At 33.2% G+C, this 20,777-nt stretch overlaps 1 protein-coding gene across 1 annotated transcript in view; it reads right to left on the bottom strand.

The window, feature by feature from the left end:
- SMARCA5 (SWI/SNF related, matrix associated, actin dependent regulator of chromatin, subfamily a, member 5) overlaps positions 1-20,777 on the bottom strand; it is a 36,236-nt gene that overhangs the window by 9,052 nt on the left and 6,407 nt on the right. Inside the window, exons 3-21 of the mRNA XM_039338955.1 lie at positions 20,345-20,511; positions 18,070-18,170; positions 16,451-16,551; positions 15,129-15,308; positions 13,403-13,558; positions 13,182-13,313; positions 12,119-12,187; positions 11,618-11,727; positions 11,254-11,480; positions 10,832-10,953; positions 10,603-10,755; positions 10,193-10,325; positions 9,358-9,506; positions 9,102-9,221; positions 8,892-9,002; positions 7,965-8,078; positions 7,667-7,789; positions 6,646-6,778; positions 1,551-1,669 (exon numbers count right to left, since the gene is read on the bottom strand). Of these exons, the coding sequence (XP_039194889.1) occupies positions 1,551-1,669; positions 6,646-6,778; positions 7,667-7,789; positions 7,965-8,078; positions 8,892-9,002; positions 9,102-9,221; positions 9,358-9,506; positions 10,193-10,325; positions 10,603-10,755; positions 10,832-10,953; positions 11,254-11,480; positions 11,618-11,727; positions 12,119-12,187; positions 13,182-13,313; positions 13,403-13,558; positions 15,129-15,308; positions 16,451-16,551; positions 18,070-18,170; positions 20,345-20,511 (2,520 nt within the window). The remainder of the gene's footprint in view (positions 1-1,550; positions 1,670-6,645; positions 6,779-7,666; positions 7,790-7,964; positions 8,079-8,891; positions 9,003-9,101; positions 9,222-9,357; positions 9,507-10,192; positions 10,326-10,602; positions 10,756-10,831; positions 10,954-11,253; positions 11,481-11,617; positions 11,728-12,118; positions 12,188-13,181; positions 13,314-13,402; positions 13,559-15,128; positions 15,309-16,450; positions 16,552-18,069; positions 18,171-20,344; positions 20,512-20,777) is intronic.

The following is a 20,777-nucleotide window of genomic DNA, read 5'->3' as shown; positions in this document are numbered from 1 at the left end:
ATTTAATTTAGATATGGAATATTTAAACGTATTATGTTATTTGAGGGAAATAGAGAGGAGACAGTGAATGTATTGAGTTGTTTATTTATGTTTTTACTTTAGAATGTCTGATTACCCAAACACCACGGTGTGTCCTGAGTACTTTTTCTTAAAAATTAAAAAAACAATAAAATATTTTCAAAAAAAAACCTAATACATCTGGTCTTTGACTTATGACTAATATGAGCCCAGAATTTTGATTGTAAATTGTTGTGGTCATTAAGCAGGTCACCCTGCGACTTGGCTTGATTTTACAACTGTTTTTATGACAATTGTTAAGTGAGGCACCATGGTTGTCAAGCCAATAATATGGTCTTTAAGAGAACACATACTGATTAAGTGAATCCAGAATATCAAATCGGTGTTTTTGCAATTTTCTATCAGAAGGACTCAACAGCTGCATATAGTCCAGTGGTGGCGAACCTATGGCACACGTGCCAGAGGCGGCACTCAGAGCCCTCTCTGTTGGCACGCGCACCAGCACCAGCAGGTCCATCAGGCTGCCACTGCTGCCCGGAGCAGAAGCCCCGCCCAGCACAAAGGAACCGAAGCGGCTGACTAGCAAGCTCAAGTAGAGGTGGTAGAGCAGAGATCATCAACCATTGTCAATTGGTGGACTGGAAGGGAGTGGGAAGCATTTTACATGCGTGCATGCACGCATGGGGCCGTGAGCACGCACATGTTACAAATGGGGTGGGGCTAGTGCCTGCGTGATACTAGCCCTGCCCCGTTCTTGCGTCATACAGTGCCTTGTACCTGTACCCCACTGTGCGGCAGTGGCCATTTTGCGCCTTGCAAAACGGTAGCCCATTTTTGCACCCCCAGTTTTTGCGTGCCAAAGGCAGGACTCAGAGGTGCCTCCCTGCCCCCCCCCTCGAAAGCACCACAATGCTGATGCGGCCCTGGCACTTTGCAATAAATAAGTGGGTTTTGGGTTATAGTTTGGGCACTCAGTCTCTAACAGGTTCGCCATTACTGATATAGTCTCTCAAATTCCTCTAGAATTTGCTATCAAATTAATTTTCCATGAAGACTATAATACATAGTTGGATAGTAACAATATTGATTGCATTAAATTATAATTAAATCTGTTTATAAAATAACAATTATTTTTACCCTGGCCTTTTATTTCAGGAATGCCAGCCTTGCCTCAGAAAAAGTTGCACTTCCCTTACTCCACACTCTATAACGTTTTTCCATGTGTAAGGATTGGTGCTACTCTTTTGCAGGGGATGGGTGGGTGATATGTACAGTGGACTAGGAACAGCAATTCAGCACTTTAAAGTATTTCTAGAGGCATACAATTAAGCTAAGTAGGATCTGAAACAAAGAAATACTGAGAAGTACTAAAGAAAGGTTCCCCAACTTTTAGTTAACAAGAAAATATATGAACCTTAATGAAATATGGAAAAATAACAATAAAATATGACAGTATTTAAAAAACAATAGTAACATTCCTTATTAATATTTTACCATTTTTCTTCACATGATACAACTTAAAAGGCAGTTACCTTTGTGTCAAGTGCTTTTTTAATACTGATTCTCCTTTGAATTCGAGCTTCACCTCTTTCAATTTGCGCCATGATCTTTTCTATGTCCTGAAGCTCATTACATCGTTCCCAGAAAACAGCTGAAGAAAGTAATCTATTAGTTTTGTCTCACATATTTGCAAAGTAAATCAAGTATTGTTCAGTTTTGTATTTTGATTTCTCTTTAGATCTAACATAATTCCTTCTTATATCAAGTCAGCATAACATGTCAACTGGCTTATGAGGAAGCCTTTGTCTTCCCAAAAGATGACATTTGTTCTGCTTCAACCATTTTGTGGTAGATCTGTTAGTTTAAGACTGTCATGCTGCATGAACCATATTAGTTTAAGCTTACTCTAACATTATCTTGTAGAATTTACCAGAGGACATTGTTGGGTAGTCTACTGGATCATCCAAGAATCTTTGGCAAACTCAATGCAGAATGCAGTGTGTGTTCAGAAGAATAGTGATTTCTTCCTTCTTCCTGAACATACTGTTCTTTTGTGGTATTTTCCTTTTTATAAAAGTTTTATTAATTTTTAAGAATTACAGTCTTTAGTGCTTAGTAAACAACATGTTGTCTGGGTTCAGATATTTAACATTAAGTTCTTCAATATAAATCTGTTCAATATTACAAATCCAGTATTTTTCCCCTGATCCTTTTTTCTCCATATTTTTTTCATTTTTCCCTCATTACACTGTTACAATTTTTGGTACTGTTAATGTATACAGAGTTAAATATAAGCATCTTCATCATATTTTACTAATATCATACAAATAATAATATCAATTCATAAATCAATTGTCAATTCATTAATCAATATCCTGTTTTTTGTGCTCTTGTTAAGGTTTGATTTCCCATCAATATTTGAAATATCTTTTATCAGTTATGATTTTCTCAATATTAATTTATATAGCTAAAAAATTTTATTCATATCAATCCTATCTTCATATTTCCCATATCAAAAAAAGAAAAAAAATGCTATCTTAGTTCTAAATCATATCTTTCATTATAAAAATCTAATTATATCTAAGGGTCATCCATTCTTTTAATCTTATTCAAACAAGTATTTAAACATATAATGCCCCCTCTAAAGGGTCAAACCTTCTGCTTTTTAAATCTGATTCTCGCTTTCTTTCTTTGCCCAGTAACTTTCTAAGCCAGGGCAATTAGATCTCTAGGAATTTTCTTTCTATTTTTGTAAAAATTGCTTGGCATAAGGAAGACAATTTAAGTAAGGTATTTGGGGGGGGGGGGAATTCCGCCCATTTATATTCCTTAAACAATTCCCAGTTCCTTTCTCCCTCCATTTCTCTTTTCATTCCCTGTCTCCCAAGTTGTGACATCTTCTTCCTTGCCATCAGATATATTTTGCAGACCTAAGGAGTAATAGCTAAGTCTTGCAGTATTTTGTTTGTATATAGTCATTTATATTTTCCTTCTTTTATCTCTTCCATCTCTAAATCCATTTCCTCTGTTTCGTCTTCTGATTTCTGGATTATTTGTTCATATTTTGTAGCCATTATCTGGGAACTTTCTAGCTGTAGATTTAATTTGGAGATTTGTTCATTTATATTGTCTAAATTGCTTTTAGCCTCATGATTTCTTTTTATGTCCTCTTTGCATTCAACAATTGTTTGGTGAATTAGTTGTAGCATAGAATATATTTCTTTCTGAAAGGTGTTTGTTTTTTCTTGAGCATCATTCCTGGAGATCCTCTAGTATCACCAGTCTTAGTAAGAGTAGTTCAAAGTTTTCTCTAGTTTTCTGGTCTTTATATGTATCTTTTATAATCCAATAGATTCCAAAGTATAGGTTCAGTCCTGAAAGCAGTATTTTATAGTGATCCTTTGTCTCAAGTATCCAAAAATTGTCAATCAGGCAAGGTTGCAATCCACAATGTTCAAAATGTTCAACTTCTCTGAAAACAGCTCAAAAGTCTCTCGCAGCCAGGCATAGTCCAAAGTCAAATTTTTCTTTCTCTCCCACTAGCTCTTGAAGTTAAAAGTCCAAGCTCAGTAGTTATTTATAATCCAAGGTCAGGGTGATAAGTATGTCAAAGTATCTTCCTTTATTGCCAGCTGTTCTCCCGAGCTAGGAATCACCAAGCAGCTAGGAAGCAAATTATAGTGCTATACACAAACCCACCACTAGATATCATTCAAAGTCCATTTTCCACTCTTAAAACAAAGGATTGATTTCTTATATTTCGCCTCAATGTTTTTTTTAAAGAAAAAATCTTAACAGTTAACTCAGTTCTCAAATTTATCAAAACTGTAGGTTTTTGTTACTTCCACTTCAGTGTTGTATGTTTCTTTCCCCCATAAAATTAAAATGCCGCTTCCGTTTACATTCGGAGATTTAGCTTCTTGGGAGCCTTTCCCAGGAAATTCAGTTGTAAAATAGTAAAAGAAGGATCAATATTCTCACCCAGTTCCAAACATGCTGTTTATGATGTATTAATTGGTGCTTTTTTCTTCTTCAGTTGTCAGCAGCTAATGGCCGGCCACAGGAATGTAGCCAGTTTTTCCCCTGCTGGTTTGGAGGGCTTTTCTTGGGTTGAACAGAAAGACCACCATCTCTCCGTGATCAACAAGGCACCCCCTCCTCTTCATTGCCTCTTTGGGTGATTTTAGGTCCTTTTTAGAGCCCCCAGCAGGGCAAAATAGGGCACGGAAGGCAGAGTCCTGCCTTCCTGCCTTCGCGTCCCACTGCGACGCAAACCAGAAGTCCTTTTGTGTTATTTTCCTTATGAACACTAATAAGAAAAAATACAATTGAGGCCTGCAGATTTTGTGCTTTATATCCTAGGATTCTTTAAGTTTGGCAATGGATTTGTAGCCTTTTTATTTTGATGTTTGAAGAAACATCTTTGATTTACTTCTGTAAGCCTCTCATAAAACACACCCTCTAACAGTGACAACTGTGTGTATTTTAAAAGGGATGGTCCTTCAAGTACCTGATTGTTATCCCACTGCTGGAACATCTGACTCATTTTACCCCATTAAGAGAGTTGATTATGATTATCACACTTTCTTTTCCAACAAAGAGTGTGAAAATTAGCTCAAAAGAAGATACTATTAAAAAGACTTAGATAAAGCCTTTATAATATGGTCATAATGCTGCAGGATTACATATAATTCTAAAGCCTTCACATGCTTTTATGTTCTTCAGAAGAAAATCAGATGGAATATAAAAGAAAAAGATGCCTATATTTTGGCCTGCTGAACTTGAACAGATGGATGGGGGCTGTACGGTACACACTGTACCTGGTGTTGGGCCCTATGATTTTGAGATTCAGGATGTCTGAATCAGTTGCCTTAATCTTCAAAGGCAGTCTAAAATCTCCAGAATCAATAGGCAAAAGAGCATTAGGAATGTACACCCACACTAAGCTTTGAAAATCATAAACATAATATCATTTTTCCAAGTTTTCTTTGATGAATGAATATCTTTGGATCAGTTGGCTAGTTGAATGCCAGCTTTTGAAAAAGTAAAATGAGTTTCTTTTGCACATATGTACTCATTGTTGTAATCTATATATTCTATTCATCTCCTTTGTTTATGGAGTGATCGGTGTGCACTTAAAAATGCACAAAAGGTTCTATGGTGCTTGACCTGTTAAGGCTTAAATTGTGTACATGCAGTGTTCATGCTCATTCTCCCAGAAGAAACTGATATTCTTCTGCAGATTTTTGGCAGCAAGCCAATGAAAGGGGGGCAAGAAGAGCAAATCAGCAAGTTAATCTTCAAATGTTGCTTTATTGTTTATATTAAACTACTATTTTACTGTTTACTGTGTACATTTTAATGTTATATTTATTATGGGTGTTTTATTCTTTGTAATCTTACACATACTATGGAAATGAATTGAGCGAAAATGGCAGCATATAGAGTTAAAAATTAAATCAACTATAGGATAGAAAGAGACAGTTCATGTTCCCAATTATCTGCTAAGCTTGGTTCAGAGGTATACAATTTAAACATTTATTTTAAAATATTGTAAAAGAAACATCATTTGTGTTAATGGACATTCATTTTTTCCCCAAAATGTGCTCCTTCCCTAAGGGGGTAATTGTTTCAACATGCTATGTGCAAGTTCTCTCTGCTGTCACTCTTTTTCAAAGAGAGCCAGCCCACTAATCTCTCCTTTTAATTACTTTCAATTAGCACCTTTCAAGGCAAAGGAAAAAGAATGAACTTAATTTTAAGGACAGTAGTACAAGAAGGTGAAATAAACACCCCCATAACCGACTTTTCAAAAGTATTTTAAATTATGCACCCTGCCAATTTTTATGCAGAGGATGGTTTGCTAGTAGCATACAGCACATGATGCTATCCTATTATAGCAGTCCTGCAATTAAAGGAGGCAAGAGGAAGTTGCATTTATGTGTGTGTGTCTCTCTCTCTCTCTCTCTCACTCTGTGTGTGTGTGTGTGTGTTATCAGTGTTTTAGTTAAAAAAACTATGGTTCTTGTTTTCACAAAACCACAAAACTGGTTCAAACTATGTTATGTTTAAAAGCAGCATCTTTAAAATATTGCAATAGTACGTTCCAGCAGGGTATTTTGTTTCTTCTGTCCTGTGCACATCTTAACTTTTATCAATGTTGTTTGTCCTTTTCTGAAGTTATGTTAGTTCTATATATCAGATCATAGATTCAGGATCAAACACATATATAATACTAAATCTATTTCATAAATTATAAAACTTCTTTTAAATAACAGATCTTGCTAAACAACTTCAACTGTGCATTAATTATTTTACAGTGCTTTAAACAACCAGCATTGTTTGTCTACGATGTGTATGTTTTTTGCAGAAAGTACAAGCATACACATCACCTTCATCTATCAAATATTTCCTATAATTTTTAGCACTTTCTCCTTTTTATTCAGTCCAATAAATTCAGCAGCATCTCCTGAACTTTTTTGGTAAAATGTTAGCAGGGTTTGTTTCTGTTGTCATGAACACAACTCTAAGGATTCAACCACTACATATGTCTCACTAAACAGTGTATCAGACTGGATTGAGAGTATATCTAATATAATATTATTTAAAAATTTAAAATGGTGTTACCAGAATATTCGATGACTTCCTCTGGAGTTTTTCCTTCTACTTCTCGAGCTATATTTTCAATGTCATCACGACCCCATTTTTCATTAGCTTTAATGAATTGATTGAAATCTCTTTTATTCCAGTTTGTAAATCCCTTGAAAAAAAAAAAAGAGTAATAAAGAAGGAATACTGTCCTTCTTTAATAGACCTGGTTCAATTGGGTTGAGCCATGTCAAGCTAAAGCTTGAAAAATTACATTATCCAGTTGAGGATAAACTGGATTCTTCTAAGAATTTTTAAACATGTTCCATAAACATGGATAAAATTTAGAACTAATGAAGTCTGAAATTCTTGCCTCCCTAGCTCGTAATCATAAATCATTTATGACTGAATAACGATCCTCAATTTCATTAAAATTCATTCAAGCTATAGTCATTTTCGTAATGTACAAGCTTGTACATTGTAATGTACGTACAGCAAGTACACAAATGTTCTGTAATGTCAACTGTACCTTCTCAGGGAGGAAATGCCCACAAACAATACTTTTTTCTTTTCTGGATTTCAACTCAAGGACAAAATAAATATTTGTTTATGGCATTTCTATGCTACTGTATCCAGCAAGCTCTGGCAGAAGCAATCTATGAATGATGGGACTTGTTTTGTTTCAATATTTTGGACTGCAAGAATAATGCATCATACAATACAAGGTGAACTAAAACCACACTGGTCTGTGGAAGTCTTAAGCCAATATTATTCTGACTCATTAAAAAAAAAGAAAGGCTAATATAGAAAACAGTGCAGTTGAACAATTTGAAGACAACTATGAAAAAAGGGGCCAACAGAGAACGTGACTTTACTGATTAAGCTTACAAGATGCAATTACTAACAGAACAATGTCCATCAAATTACAGAGTCATCAGTTGCTGACCAAAACTGGATTTCTATTTTGTATTCTTTTACATTAAGAACACTTTTTTTCCACAGTACCTACTAGAAAAGGAATTAAGGATAGTTTATAATTTGTCTAGCAGGTGGGGAATACCTGAGTAAGTAGCTTTTCCTTTTCATCTAGTTCTTCTTCATTAAGCGGTTCAGCTTCATCAATTTTAATTTGTTCTTCCTTTTGTGTCTGAGCTGCATTTGGCAAGTCAGGATTACGAGGTACCTAAAGAATTTATATTTCTATAAATAATCAATTCATATGCTCTAAAAACATTATAGTTTTATATATAAATCTCTAGTGACTTTACTCAAAACATGTGGTTTTATTGTCACATAGTAAAATTTAAAGAACTTTTTAAATTTTTAAACTGAAAAAGTAAAATATAGATAACTAGTACCTTATATCCAATAGTTTTTCTATAATAAAGAATTTCTTTTTCCAACAATTCAAACAAACGTGGAGGAAAGAATTGGAAATCCTGAACATTAGGTTGTTTTGGAGGTCGCGGGGCCTTTCAAAAAAGACACATTGCACTGTAATCATGATCACTTCAGTAACAGAAGTTAAGCAGCATTTAATTTCCGCATAAAATACAAACTACTTCCATATTATGCTATTAGCCCCCCTCCCCACTGACAGATACCAAGATGTGTTTAATTGTTAATTATTTGAAGAAAACTCTTTAATATCTCTCTCTCTCTCTCTCTCTCTCTCTCTCTCTCTCTCTCTCTCTCTCTCTCTCTCTCTCTCTCTCTCTCTCTCTCTCTCTCTCTATATATATATATATATATATATATATATATATATATATATATATATATATATATATACCGAGTGGTTTAATTTCCAATTCTGCTTGATTTATTTTCACTGTTTGCTATTATTACAAAACAAACAAATAAATAGGGAAAAATAAACAATGTAGTCGTAAGTTGAAATAAAAAGACAGCAAAAAATGATGACAAATGCAAAGCATATATTCACAGACACATATACACATATAAAAATTCTAAAACGCATTTCAATGAATGGAACTGATGTATGTTATTTTAGAGAAACAGGAATCTCAATCTATAGGGAAGAATCTTGAAAACCCTTTTCTATTCTAATCCTAATCACTGTCTGAAAGACATAGTTGGAAACAACTTTGATAAAGGTACAAATAAATCTGTTTAAAAAAATAAAAACAGCCTTAAATAATTCTAAATTTTAAAAATTTCATCAACACTGGTATGTATAAAACATTTTAGGAATAAATATACCAGCTTTTCTTCTAATTATTTTCTTCTAATTATTCTATTTTTAACAAGTTTCAATGACTCACCTTTGGTGCTTTTGGTTCACTGACACGAAGAGCTTCCCTAAAATAAGCATCAACAGCATAGTTGGCTTTTCTTTCACGTTTAGGTGGCTCAATCCATTCTGTGAATGCCATCTGCAACATGTAGTACTTTTAGAAATTTATATGGAAACATCATAGTTGTAAATGGACAGTAAAGTTAACATACTGAAGTAAGAGAAATAAATGCATTACCTTTTGTTTTTCTCTATAATCTTCTCCTTCAAAATTATACACACTAGACTCTGTATCCACTGTAAAGTTTCTGAGTGAACTTTCACCCATTTTGGATAGTTTTTCATTCATTTCTGCAGTCTACATATATAAACAGATTTAAATTAGTGTTTTGTAACAATCTGCTTCACCATCAACAGTCAACATGGTTTTCTGATAAAATCTGAATTAAGAGGATTAGCATAACTTTTTCTACTAGTTCCCAATATCCACTCACTTTCTTTGCACCTCTTTCCAAAATACCGTCAATGTCTTCATCTGTAATTTCACTGTCTTTTGAAGCAAAGACATGGGTAGCTCCATGTCGAATCATCTGCAACATTTCATCTTTTCCCAATTTATTCAGATTCTGATCTACTAGTCTACCTATATATATATATATAAAAGGGAATATTCTCAAGAGGCTGATAACTTCACAAAAAAGTTTTAAAAACAGGCATAACATGCAATTCTTTGACACTACAACATTTAATTTGTGTTTTGCAGCTAAAAAAGAATTTAAATTTTTTTTTCTGTACTGAAATCTGGAATGTGATTAAAACAATAATGGAATACAAAGCACATATACTTCGGTGGCAATATTTGACAAGTATTTGTTTAAGTAGCAACCTTTTATTATTCAAATGTAATTTGTAATGCTATTCCAGGAAAATGTGAGATCAAGTATTCATATTAAATATTAAATACAAGTTTCCAACATTAAACAGACATGTTACTGAATATTTGCACAGCGTTCGTTTTTCCTCATCTAACAATGTATAAAAACAGATAATTGTTTATGCTGGTGGATAAGACTTGCATCTTCCCTCAAAAATGTTTTATATCCTTCCAATTACTATTTACAATTAAAATTATAACATCAACTATTCTTAAATCAACATTCTAGATACATCTTTTCGTATCAAGCTTATGTCTATACAATACTTTGTGTGTATATTTTCCCATTACAGTACTTCGCAATCATTTTTTTATTTTGATGCATTTTTTCTAAGTTTGGATATATTTAGCTTATTGACCACATATGTTATTTAAAAACAATGGAATATTTTTACCTTGTTGAATAACTATGGAATCTAAGCGAAGTTTCATTTCTGCTCTTTCTACTATTCTTTCTTCTACAGTGTTGTCTGTAATAAATCTGAATACTCTAACAGTCTTTGTCTGACCAATTCTATGTGCACGATCCTATGTGATAGGAAAAAAGGAATACTCAATTCATAAAAATTACATTTTTGTATTATAAGCAATGCACAGTTGGTGAACAAATATCATTTCACTTGATTAACTTTTAGAAATCTAAATCTTCACAACTTAAAAATAATATGTAATAATTACTACTTATTTTAATGTAATAGTTTTTATCAAAAATTCAGGCGGACAAACAAGCATATTGCTGTATGTCCAATATCCCTGGGGAAAAAAGTCAGATTCAAACACAACATTTCATACTAATCAAGCTTACCATAGCCTGAAGGTCTACTTGTGGATTCCAGTCAGAATCATATAGAATTACAACATCAGCTGTAGCTAGATTGATTCCCAAACCACCAGCCCGTGTGCTCAGCATAAAAAGAAACTTTGAACTGTCAGGTTCGTTGTATGCATTAATGGAAGCCTGCAATAAAAAAAGTTGGTCAATTCACACTGAGTTTGAAGACAAATAAATAAACCTCCTGTTTCTACAAGCTTACTTGTCTTTCATCATGAGGTGTCTGCCCATCAAGTCTGCAATAGTCATAATTTCGCCACATGCAGTAATCTTCTAATATATCTAATACTCTTGTCATCTGACTGAAGACTAGGACTCGTGATCCTGTTGCACAATGAAAGAATTTTAAAAATTCACTTATTCACATAAATTCTTCTAAATAAATTTTATGAAGAACTGAAATAAATATACTTATAAAGTAACATACACCCTGAATAAACTTACTGTAGCAATTAGAAATCCTTGCAAAATTTATAACATATAATTAACAAATGATAGCAGATAATTTTTAAACAGAATTCTACAAAAATTAATAGCATCTTTATTTTTATGAAGAGTGAAAGCAATTGGGAACATTTTTTTGATTTTTATCCAATACTTTTCACAATAAGATGAAATAGTTACCTTGTTCTTTCAATTTTGGCAACAATTTATTCAAAACAACCATTTTGCCACTATTGGTAACCAAATGCATATCTGTTGTATAAGGTGGACCAGGTTCTGCTCCATCAAAAAGGTACGGATGATTGCAACATTTTCGTAATTGCATAAGAATGTTTAATAGTCTCATTTTATCCAGTTTTCCAGCAGAGTTCAATATATCTATATCCTTCATTAAGATTCTTGTGTACCTATATTGAAAGACAAAGACAACAAAGGCTACCAATTCTGCAGTAATGTAATGCAAATATTTCAAGATTTAATAATAAAAAGCAATCAGAAACATGGAGACATTATATTTATTCATATACTAGTTTTAATTACTTACAATTCCCTTTGCATTTTGCTGAGACCAACATATATTTTAACTTCTTTTTTTGGAGGCAAACTTTTCTCTACTTCAGCTTTTATACGACGTAACAAAAATGGTCGTAGTACCTGCCAATTATAATGCATAATATCACACAGTAAAATAACTGTATTTTATACTTCTGGATTAATTTTTCTTTCAAAAGTGTAAGTTTTCCAAGCTATATCTATCTAATTGTGGTTCCAAGGCCTTCATGCTTGCAAATGGAGAAACCTCAACTATTACATAACTTTTCTGGAAAGAAAGATAGAGGAAATTAGAAGTCCCAATGACCATGAAACTATTTGTGCTATTTCTGGACTTGAAAAATGTTGCAATATCTGCACCAACAGCATCTCAAGCAAAGTTTAGAGGCACATTTTATTACTTTCCAGGTAGAATACATAGAGATGCTGCATAGAGTGAGTTATGTAGTAAGAATAGACCAAAGTTAGTTCATTTTTTTAAAAAGAAACTCACCATATGAAGCCGTTCTACTAATTTTTGATCCCCAAGACAGTTGTTTGTATCGAACCATGAATCAAAATCCTGCATTAAAAAACATGCTTTAGAATCAAATAATTCATTACCAATAAATCAGCATTTAATGTACTATTCCTTATCCAAACATCTGTTAATACACAAACATAAGCATTTAACTATTATTATCTTCAGTTTAGTTTACCAAAATATATGTTTCAATTCTGATTTCTTGTTCAAATAATATAGGAATGCTGCTAGTATAACTCAGGTTGGCTGACATTCATGATGTCATCATTTGATATGAGATATATGAACATACTCCCGCTCTTCTCGCATTATCTATAACTTCATATGACACACTGATACAGATTATGGATAATATAATAATCCTTCTTAATGATTTTTAAGCCACAATTTGATTTCCAACTTATAAAGAAAATATAGCTATCAGAAGAGAAAAAAGTGAAATAGTACTAAAGTTAAGGCTGATTTCCAGCCTGCAAAACAGAGACACAGCATCGAACAGCATTATTCTCTGGGCATGACATAGTTATGCTTATGAACATAATCACTATCAATGATATAGTTATTTCTACCTTGCTAGAAATGCTTCTTTTTCAAATACTTTTAACAGTTTTTTAAGAATTATTTTATTTTCAATTTTCAATATTTATATATTTCATATTGAACAGCTCAGTGCCATAGTCGAATCTATTGTCCACAGTATTATTATTAAGTCAGTTAATAAATTCCTGCAGGACTGTTGCTGCTGCTTAAAATTATTTATACTTGCCAAGAAAATACTTCTTAATCAAGAGACAAACCTGTACCTATGTTCCCTTTTAATTACAGTTTTCCAAATGAGCATAATTTTCCTATTTCTACTGTATTAGCAGTCGGGATATAATTACTTTGATCAGAATCACTGAGGCTTCACAACAAACTGCTTACCAATCAATTCATCTACATAAATGTCATATAATCTTTTGTGAATGTATTCAGCCATTAAACTTGTTTAATGTTGTTGCCATTAAACTTCACAAATATTTTCATACATTACCTCAGCTGAATTAAAGACATCTGGCAATAAAAAGTTAAGAAGTGCCCAGAGTTCGTGTAAGTTATTCTGTAATGGTGTTCCAGTTAGCAATAACCTATTTGTAGTCTTGAATTCCCTCACAATTTCTGACAACTGAAAGAAAAATAATTATTATAAACATCTGACAGGAAAGCAATCTGCAAAATTTAAATTCTTACCCTAATTGGGGTATTTAAAATTACCTTCGATTTTTCATTTTTAATCCTGTGGGCTTCATCAATAACTAGGTATCTCCAGTTAAATTTTTTGAATACTGATTTCTCTTTAATGAGCATTTCATATGATGTTACACAGACATCCCATTCACCTGGCAATAAAACATCTCTCACGAAAGCAGCCTTAATCAGAGAAAATATTGAATTAAACATTTTAAAGAAAGAAATAATCAATACTATATCATAGAATGTGTATTTTATGGCTAGTTATCATCAAATACATCCACCCGTGACCCTGATAATTCAAATCTATTACCTTGTTCCCCAACATTACATATATTATAATCTTAATGTACTGAGCAAACTCATGGTAATTTGTAACTGTGCAAATAGCTAATGCAGAAATTCACAAACTGTGTTGCACCCGCCTTCTGACCAGGTTTTCCAACAGATCATGGCAAGAGAAATGGTGTATTTTAAAAATAATATGTAATATCCGTCCTAATATTAACTAATTTAAATTAATAAACATAGCAATAAATTTCCCCTAATTCCTGCATAATTAGAAAGAATTAAATCAAGAAACTGTAAAAAATAACCTATATTCTTTATTTTAAAAGTTTAATTAAATAATAATTCCTAACTGACAGAACACTGTTGTGTAATAGAAAATTTCAAACAATGACACTATAGCAGTCTTAATGTTTTCAATATTTTTATTTTGGCATCTGACAATATGTAAATATGCTTTTTAATTATCATTAAATGATATCGAGGTTATCATCTTCCTTATAAACAGGACTTAACCACATTTAAAAAGAAACAAAGCAATTTGATTTAATTCATGTGGAACCTCAAAACCAATAAAAATACAGTATATTTCCTTATTTAATAAACCAGATTAAATTATAAAAATGTGCCAATTAAGAAACCATAAATGAAATTTAAAAACCACCTTAGGAAAATGAGAATATTAATCTAAAAGCATTTATGTCAGCTAGAAATAGATTTTAGTTTAACTTCCAATATTGTACACAAAGTTTAAGCTGTATAAAATAGCAATAGCAATAGAACTAAAACTTCTATACCACTCCATAGTGCTTTACAGCACTCTCTGAACGGTTTACAAAGTCAGCATATTGCCCAAACAATCTGGTCATTTTACTGACCTCGGAAAGATGCAAGGCTAAGTCAACCCTGAGCCCTCAGGATCGACCTCCTGGCTATGGGCTGAGTTAGCCTGCAATACTGCATTCTAACCATTTTATCATCATGGCTCCTGGCAAAAATGCATTTGTCAAATAGAGATATAACTACTAAGAAACTTTAAAATAATTCATAATGTTTATTGCTTGGTGGAATAAGACACAGTTAGACTTTATTTAGTGACTTCCCCATCAAGTAATAATTTGAAGTTATGATGGTGATAAAATGTAACTTTACGACCATCACAGTACTGCTCCAGTCATTGACTGCCATTCAGGTAGTTTTCAAGCAGGAGTTGTTTACAACTGTCATAGTGTCTAAGATGTGATCACCAATTGCATACTTCACAATCTATTTCTGATAACCAGAATCAATAGAATAGCCAGCAGTAAATCACAAGTCATAGTCAAGTGATGTCTCATTTAATGGCATTGTAAGTCTGTCACCATCCATATGAAATTTCACTTACCAATCCACAGTACTTTACTACAGACAAGGTAGACTAATTGTTCCTAAACATATATATGACTAGTAGAAACATACTCACTCGCTGGTCTTTGTCACCTATCAGACATACTGCTCGAAGAGTTGGCACCCATCTCTTGAACTCATTCATCCAATTATGCAAAGTTGATTTGGGAACCAATACCATATGAGGACCTGGAATGTTCCTGTAATGTTTCATGTACCCAAGAAGAGAAATTGTTTGCAATGTCTTTCCAAGACCCTGTTAACAATGTATATATACAAAAAGTTAATTTGTATCAGGAAGCAAGATAAATACATATGTAATTTGTGTGTGTGTGTGTGCGCGCGCGCGCACGCGCGCGTAAGGACACCAAATTCTCATGGGTAGATTTCAGCAACAACTAAATACAATTTTAACACCAATCAATCCAGTTGTCTTTTATCCATCTTGGAATTGTGTGTGTGTGTGTGTGTGTGTGTGTGTGTGTGTATCAATATATTAAATTTAGAAAATGTATGATCCTGTAAGCATATATATTTGTATCCCGTATCATAAAATCTTCCTGAAAGTGCTATAAGGATTGTTAGATTTTCTTGGGATAAGCTTCTCTATTATCAGAAGACCTATTTTCAAACAATCATCTCTAGTTAGAACATTAAAAACTATGCTACTCTATTTAACACTGGAATATTATCCTTTATAATAAAAACATTATGTATTCAGAATTTTAACTATGTAGGAAAATTGCAACCTGAAATGTCATGCTCAAAACATAAAACCCAGACAACTCCAGAACATAAAATAAAACATTCTGCAATTCATATAGTCTTTACAATCAATTGCTCCTGAAGCAAGACTAACTTAGACAATGATTCTATTCAAAATAGAAAACCTTCACAGAAGCCAATCAAATAATTACATAACATTCCTTAGAAAATATATCTGATCTTATTTTTACAAATACTTAAAAAGCCAATTTTTCCCAAATATTTAGATTCAATACCACTAGTCAGAACTAATTACATAAAATAAAAAATAGTTTACTTATCTAACTACCAAATCAAAATTTGTTATTAGAATGATCACTTATTTTTTTAAAATCTGAACATATATCTGGTACTATTAGGCTTTTTACAACTATATCATTATCTTTTACATTTATATAGACCTGACTATAAAATCTACAACCAGAAATCCTACATTTTGACATAAAAATATTCTTTGCTTATTCTATTTTGAATTAATTCACTGTGATTTGTATTTCATGCTATTATACAATTTATAACCAATTTCAAAATTTAACAACAGTTCACCACAAAGAAACCTGGACAAGCTTGTAATAATTAAAGTTAAATGTTAATTTTCACTTTAATTCTAAACAAAATCAGCTTTCCGCATACCATTTCATCTGCTAAAATACCATTGATGCCATTTTCATACAAAGAAATAAGCCAGTTCAATCCTCTGACTTGATAATCACGCAATTTACCCCATTTCACATCTGCAAAAAGAGACAGAAGCAGTACTGTAATAATAAATTTAAAATCACATCATATTTGCTTCATAGTAAGTATTCCCAATATTACAGAAGAAAGGATATTCTTATCCATATTCTTAACAGAATAAAATGCAGAATGTTATGACATCGTGACTAAATTAAATGTATACAAATTCATTGGTAACTCAGGATTGTTCTCATGTCTACCAACTAGTTGCAATGTTTGCAAAACAAATGTTCACCAACATCAGAAACAGTAGTACAAATGAATAAAAATATTGACTGCTCTACAAAGATTGATCAATCGAAAACTAAACAATGCTATTTATTTTCTATTTGAAAAGAAATGCCATACACTTATGAAAACAAATTATCATAGCATTTTGATATACCTTGATAACAGGATAAACAAATTATCGTAAGTTATTAGATAAAAATGCCTGAACGTACTTATTAGCAAAAAGCTTTGAAAGGTGTATAACTTCTGTCCCACTATGAACTGTCTATTCTCAATCACCAGAAATGATACTCCATTAAAGTATTCATTAAGAAGTAGCAAACAACAAATCTCTGAATTAGTGTTATATATGGCAGACATTCAAAATCAAGAAGGAAAAACACATGAACATATATTTTAAAATTATATAACTTTAAACCCTGAAATTTCTGTTTTACACATATTTAATTAGTAGATTTAGTTTGCACATAATTTCTCTGCAGTATTTCTAGAACAGAGTTCCCCAACCTTTTGGGGTTGGCGGCCCAGAGCAGGGAAAGGGATGATTTTATGTTGGGTGAACGCATCCGTTCACATGAATATCCGTTGCTCACGTGAGTGGGGACACAAGCACTTGTGTGAGTGAGCGGTGAATGCCTGTGATGCTTATGTGAGTGGGGCATTGAACACCCACAATCCTCATGGTAACACTTGCTCAAATGGGGCCAGGAATGCCCACACTGCTTGCGCAAATGGGTCCACAAACACCCATAATGCCTGCAGCGACTCTGGTGCAAGTGGGGCCACGAACACCTGTGAGAGTGGGACTGTGCGTGTTCCCAACTGTGCACCACTCCTGTGGTCCGGTGGCCTGGTAGTGGGCCACAGTCCACAGTTGGGAACCCCTATTCATGAATTTGATACTCAATTTAGAATCCAGTTTGGAAATATAATCTGTTGTAGAAAATTAAAAACACGTTCCCATTTTTTGTCAGAAATGTACTCCTTCAAAAAAATAAGTTTTCTTTCTATTAAAAGTTGGATATAATGAATAAAAAAGTAAAGCATTATGGAAGAACAAGTATATTTAAAAGTTTGCATGCAAAATTTTATTCAAAATACCAGTGTGAATATTTTCTAATCTGTTGTAGGAAGATTTGTTTTGAAAGGAAGCATATAACATTTCAAAAATATAGTAATTTGAGTTGGATAATATTGGCAAATGTGTGAATTCTATTATATTAAATGAGCAAAGTAAGTATCAAAATCTTTTAATTTTGGACAGTTCACAAAGTATTACATACAGGATGGAGAGTCTTCAAATCGAGTGCATACATTAGTAGTCTTGGAACTTTCTGTTAAAAGCTCCTCATCTTCTTCCTGTTCAGTTCTACGATGCCGATAGCTAGAAACGATAGAAATGTTAAGAAAATAAACAGTAATTATTGTAGATTCCAAAACAAGCCAAAATTTTACAGTTAACAGATATTACAAACTGTTTAGCTAAACTCTTATTTGGATGAAAAAAAAATGCATCCATCAAAACTTTTTATACTTTTCAATCCAATACATGCTGAAAAGCGTTTATGTAATAGGATTCATGACATTGTCCAAGTTATTACTCCCTAAAAATTCAAATTATTGGAAAACATTTGGTTGGGGGAAGAAGTAAATAAATAATAAGAAGTAAATTATTATTATTTTTAAAAAATGGTTATTTGAGGCCTGAAGAGAAAAACAATCAATTAAAAAAATTCACAGTGCATTTCATGTGAGAGGCAGCTATTCACAGTTCAAGATGCTATTGGCTAATTCTCCATTCTTCAGCTTATTTTTTTCCTGCTTCCCAAACAACTATTATTAATTACAACTATTACTATGCTCTGTATGGTTCTTCTATACTTTGTCGTTTTCAGAAAGTATTAATGACTTTTTTCCCATTTCTAAATCATCCAATCTCATCACAGCACATTGCTATGTCAGTTTTCCTTCTTTCAATCATGTAAACCAGAAACTGAACTAAGATCATGCCTGCAATTTCATTTGATTCTGAAAATATTCAAAGCAGCATACATGGAACTCTATTAGGAAAAATTTGCTGCCCATTCTAATGAAAGGCTGATTTTTATTTCTCTCCAATTCAAAATTAGGAAGGGTATCACATGCCGAGAAAAGGATAATCAAAGATGGGGTCCTGGAAATTGTTAAGTTTTAAAATGAATACTGTCCAATAGATACTGTCAAAATCACAGGAACAGACATATATTTGCACATTTATTTATTGTATTTTAAGCTTCTTTTTTAACTTATTTCCCTGTCTAATTTCTTTCCTATTTTCATCTCTTCACTATTTTATTTTTTTTAACCTTGGATTAAAAGACAATCCATTACAAAGTCTCTAGATGATAGATATAAACCACGTTAAAATAAATCCACAATAAATAGATATTCCTATTTAAGACATTAAATTAAAACTTCTCACCAACAACCAACTAGACACTGTTAAAAGCCAGACAAAAAGGGTATCTTTTAAAAGTTTTCTGAAACATCACAACAACAATAATAACAATAATAATAAAGTTGGAAGGGATCTTGGAGGTCATCTAGTCCAACTCCCTGCTCAAGCAGGAAATCCTATATCCGTGGTGGCGAACGTATCACAGGTGGCATGCAGAGCCCTCTCTATGGGCATGCGTGCTGTCACCTCAGTCCTAGGCCTTCAGCTGGGTTTTATAAAACCTTTTCGCTTTAGGCCTCTGCCGCCTGTGCAAAAAAAAAAAAAAGGTTCAATCTATCAATCAATTTCAACTTCTCACGGGGGGGGGGGGGGGAATCTCTCAAAGTTGGAACTGAGATTCCCTCTTCTTTGTGGCAGCCCCTGAGATATTGGAACACTACTATCATGTCCCCCCTCGTCCTTCTCTTCATTAAACTAGACATACCCAATTCCAGCAACCGTTCCTTATATGCTTTAGCCTCCAGTCCCCTAATCGTCTTTGTTGCTCTTCTCTGTATTTTTTCTAGAGTCTCAAGATCTTTTTTACATCGTGGTGACCAATACGATCGGATAGAAGGTATTGCTTATACAAAGTATTCCTTATATCCCAGACTGAAGAGTTTCACGGTGAAGAGTTGCGGAGGCGCAGTGATTAGAATGCAGTATTGCAGATTAATTCTGCTGACTCCCAGGAGTTCGATCCTGACCGGCTCAAGATTGACTCAGCCTTCTATCCTTCCGAGATCAGTAAAATGAGGAGCCAGATTGTTGGGGGCAATATGCTGACTCTGTAAACTGCTTAGAGCGGACTATAAAGCACTATGAAGTGACATATAAGTCAAAGTGCTATTGCTATTCACATATATGGCTCTATCAATTCTCACCAGAGACAGACCTCCCCAGACAATTTAAGTGCAATCTATCCTGATGTCTACATATTTGTATTCAATCGTGATCTACCTTTGTGTTTCAAATTTATTTATTTAGTTGCATGACCCCCTTTGCACATTACAATTGAAAGGCACTAAAAATATTTTACAATAACACATTTTCAGAATAAATATAACTCTGTTGGTACTCACTCGCCAACAGATAACAGATTTTGTTTTTCATCTTTTTTTATTCTTGGTCGTCCTGGTTTCATTTTTAAGGGTGAGGTTGGAGTTTTCTGAGCAGCAGGCTGAATGAAATGTGCAAACAATTCTGTCTGCTTCAACAGATATTCAAATCTGTTTGCTCGATCAGTTTGCTGCAATAAAGTTATAAAAATTAGCAAAAAAGCAAGAAAGATTATATGAAAGAAAATCAAATTCTAGAATTTTCAACATTTGAAAAACAATTATAATGTGAGGCAAAACCAGAAAATACCATAATTTAGCATCCAATCTTTGAGAGAGTCAAGGAAGCTTTCTGATTACAATGACACTGCTAGAAACTATGTGGCTGAAAACTGGGGGGTGTCAACAGACTTTGAAGGAAATTTAAGAGTACAAATAGGAGGTGGCTTCTAGAAAA

The sequence above is a fragment of the Crotalus tigris genome, unplaced genomic scaffold (assembly GCF_016545835.1).
Source record: "Crotalus tigris isolate CLP2741 ecotype Arizona unplaced genomic scaffold, ASM1654583v1 scf7180000017725.2566008, whole genome shotgun sequence".
Taxonomy (NCBI): Eukaryota; Metazoa; Chordata; class Lepidosauria; order Squamata; family Viperidae; genus Crotalus; species Crotalus tigris.
The sequence above is the reverse complement of the archived record's forward strand: the minus strand, read 5'-3'. Positions and strand labels throughout refer to the sequence as shown.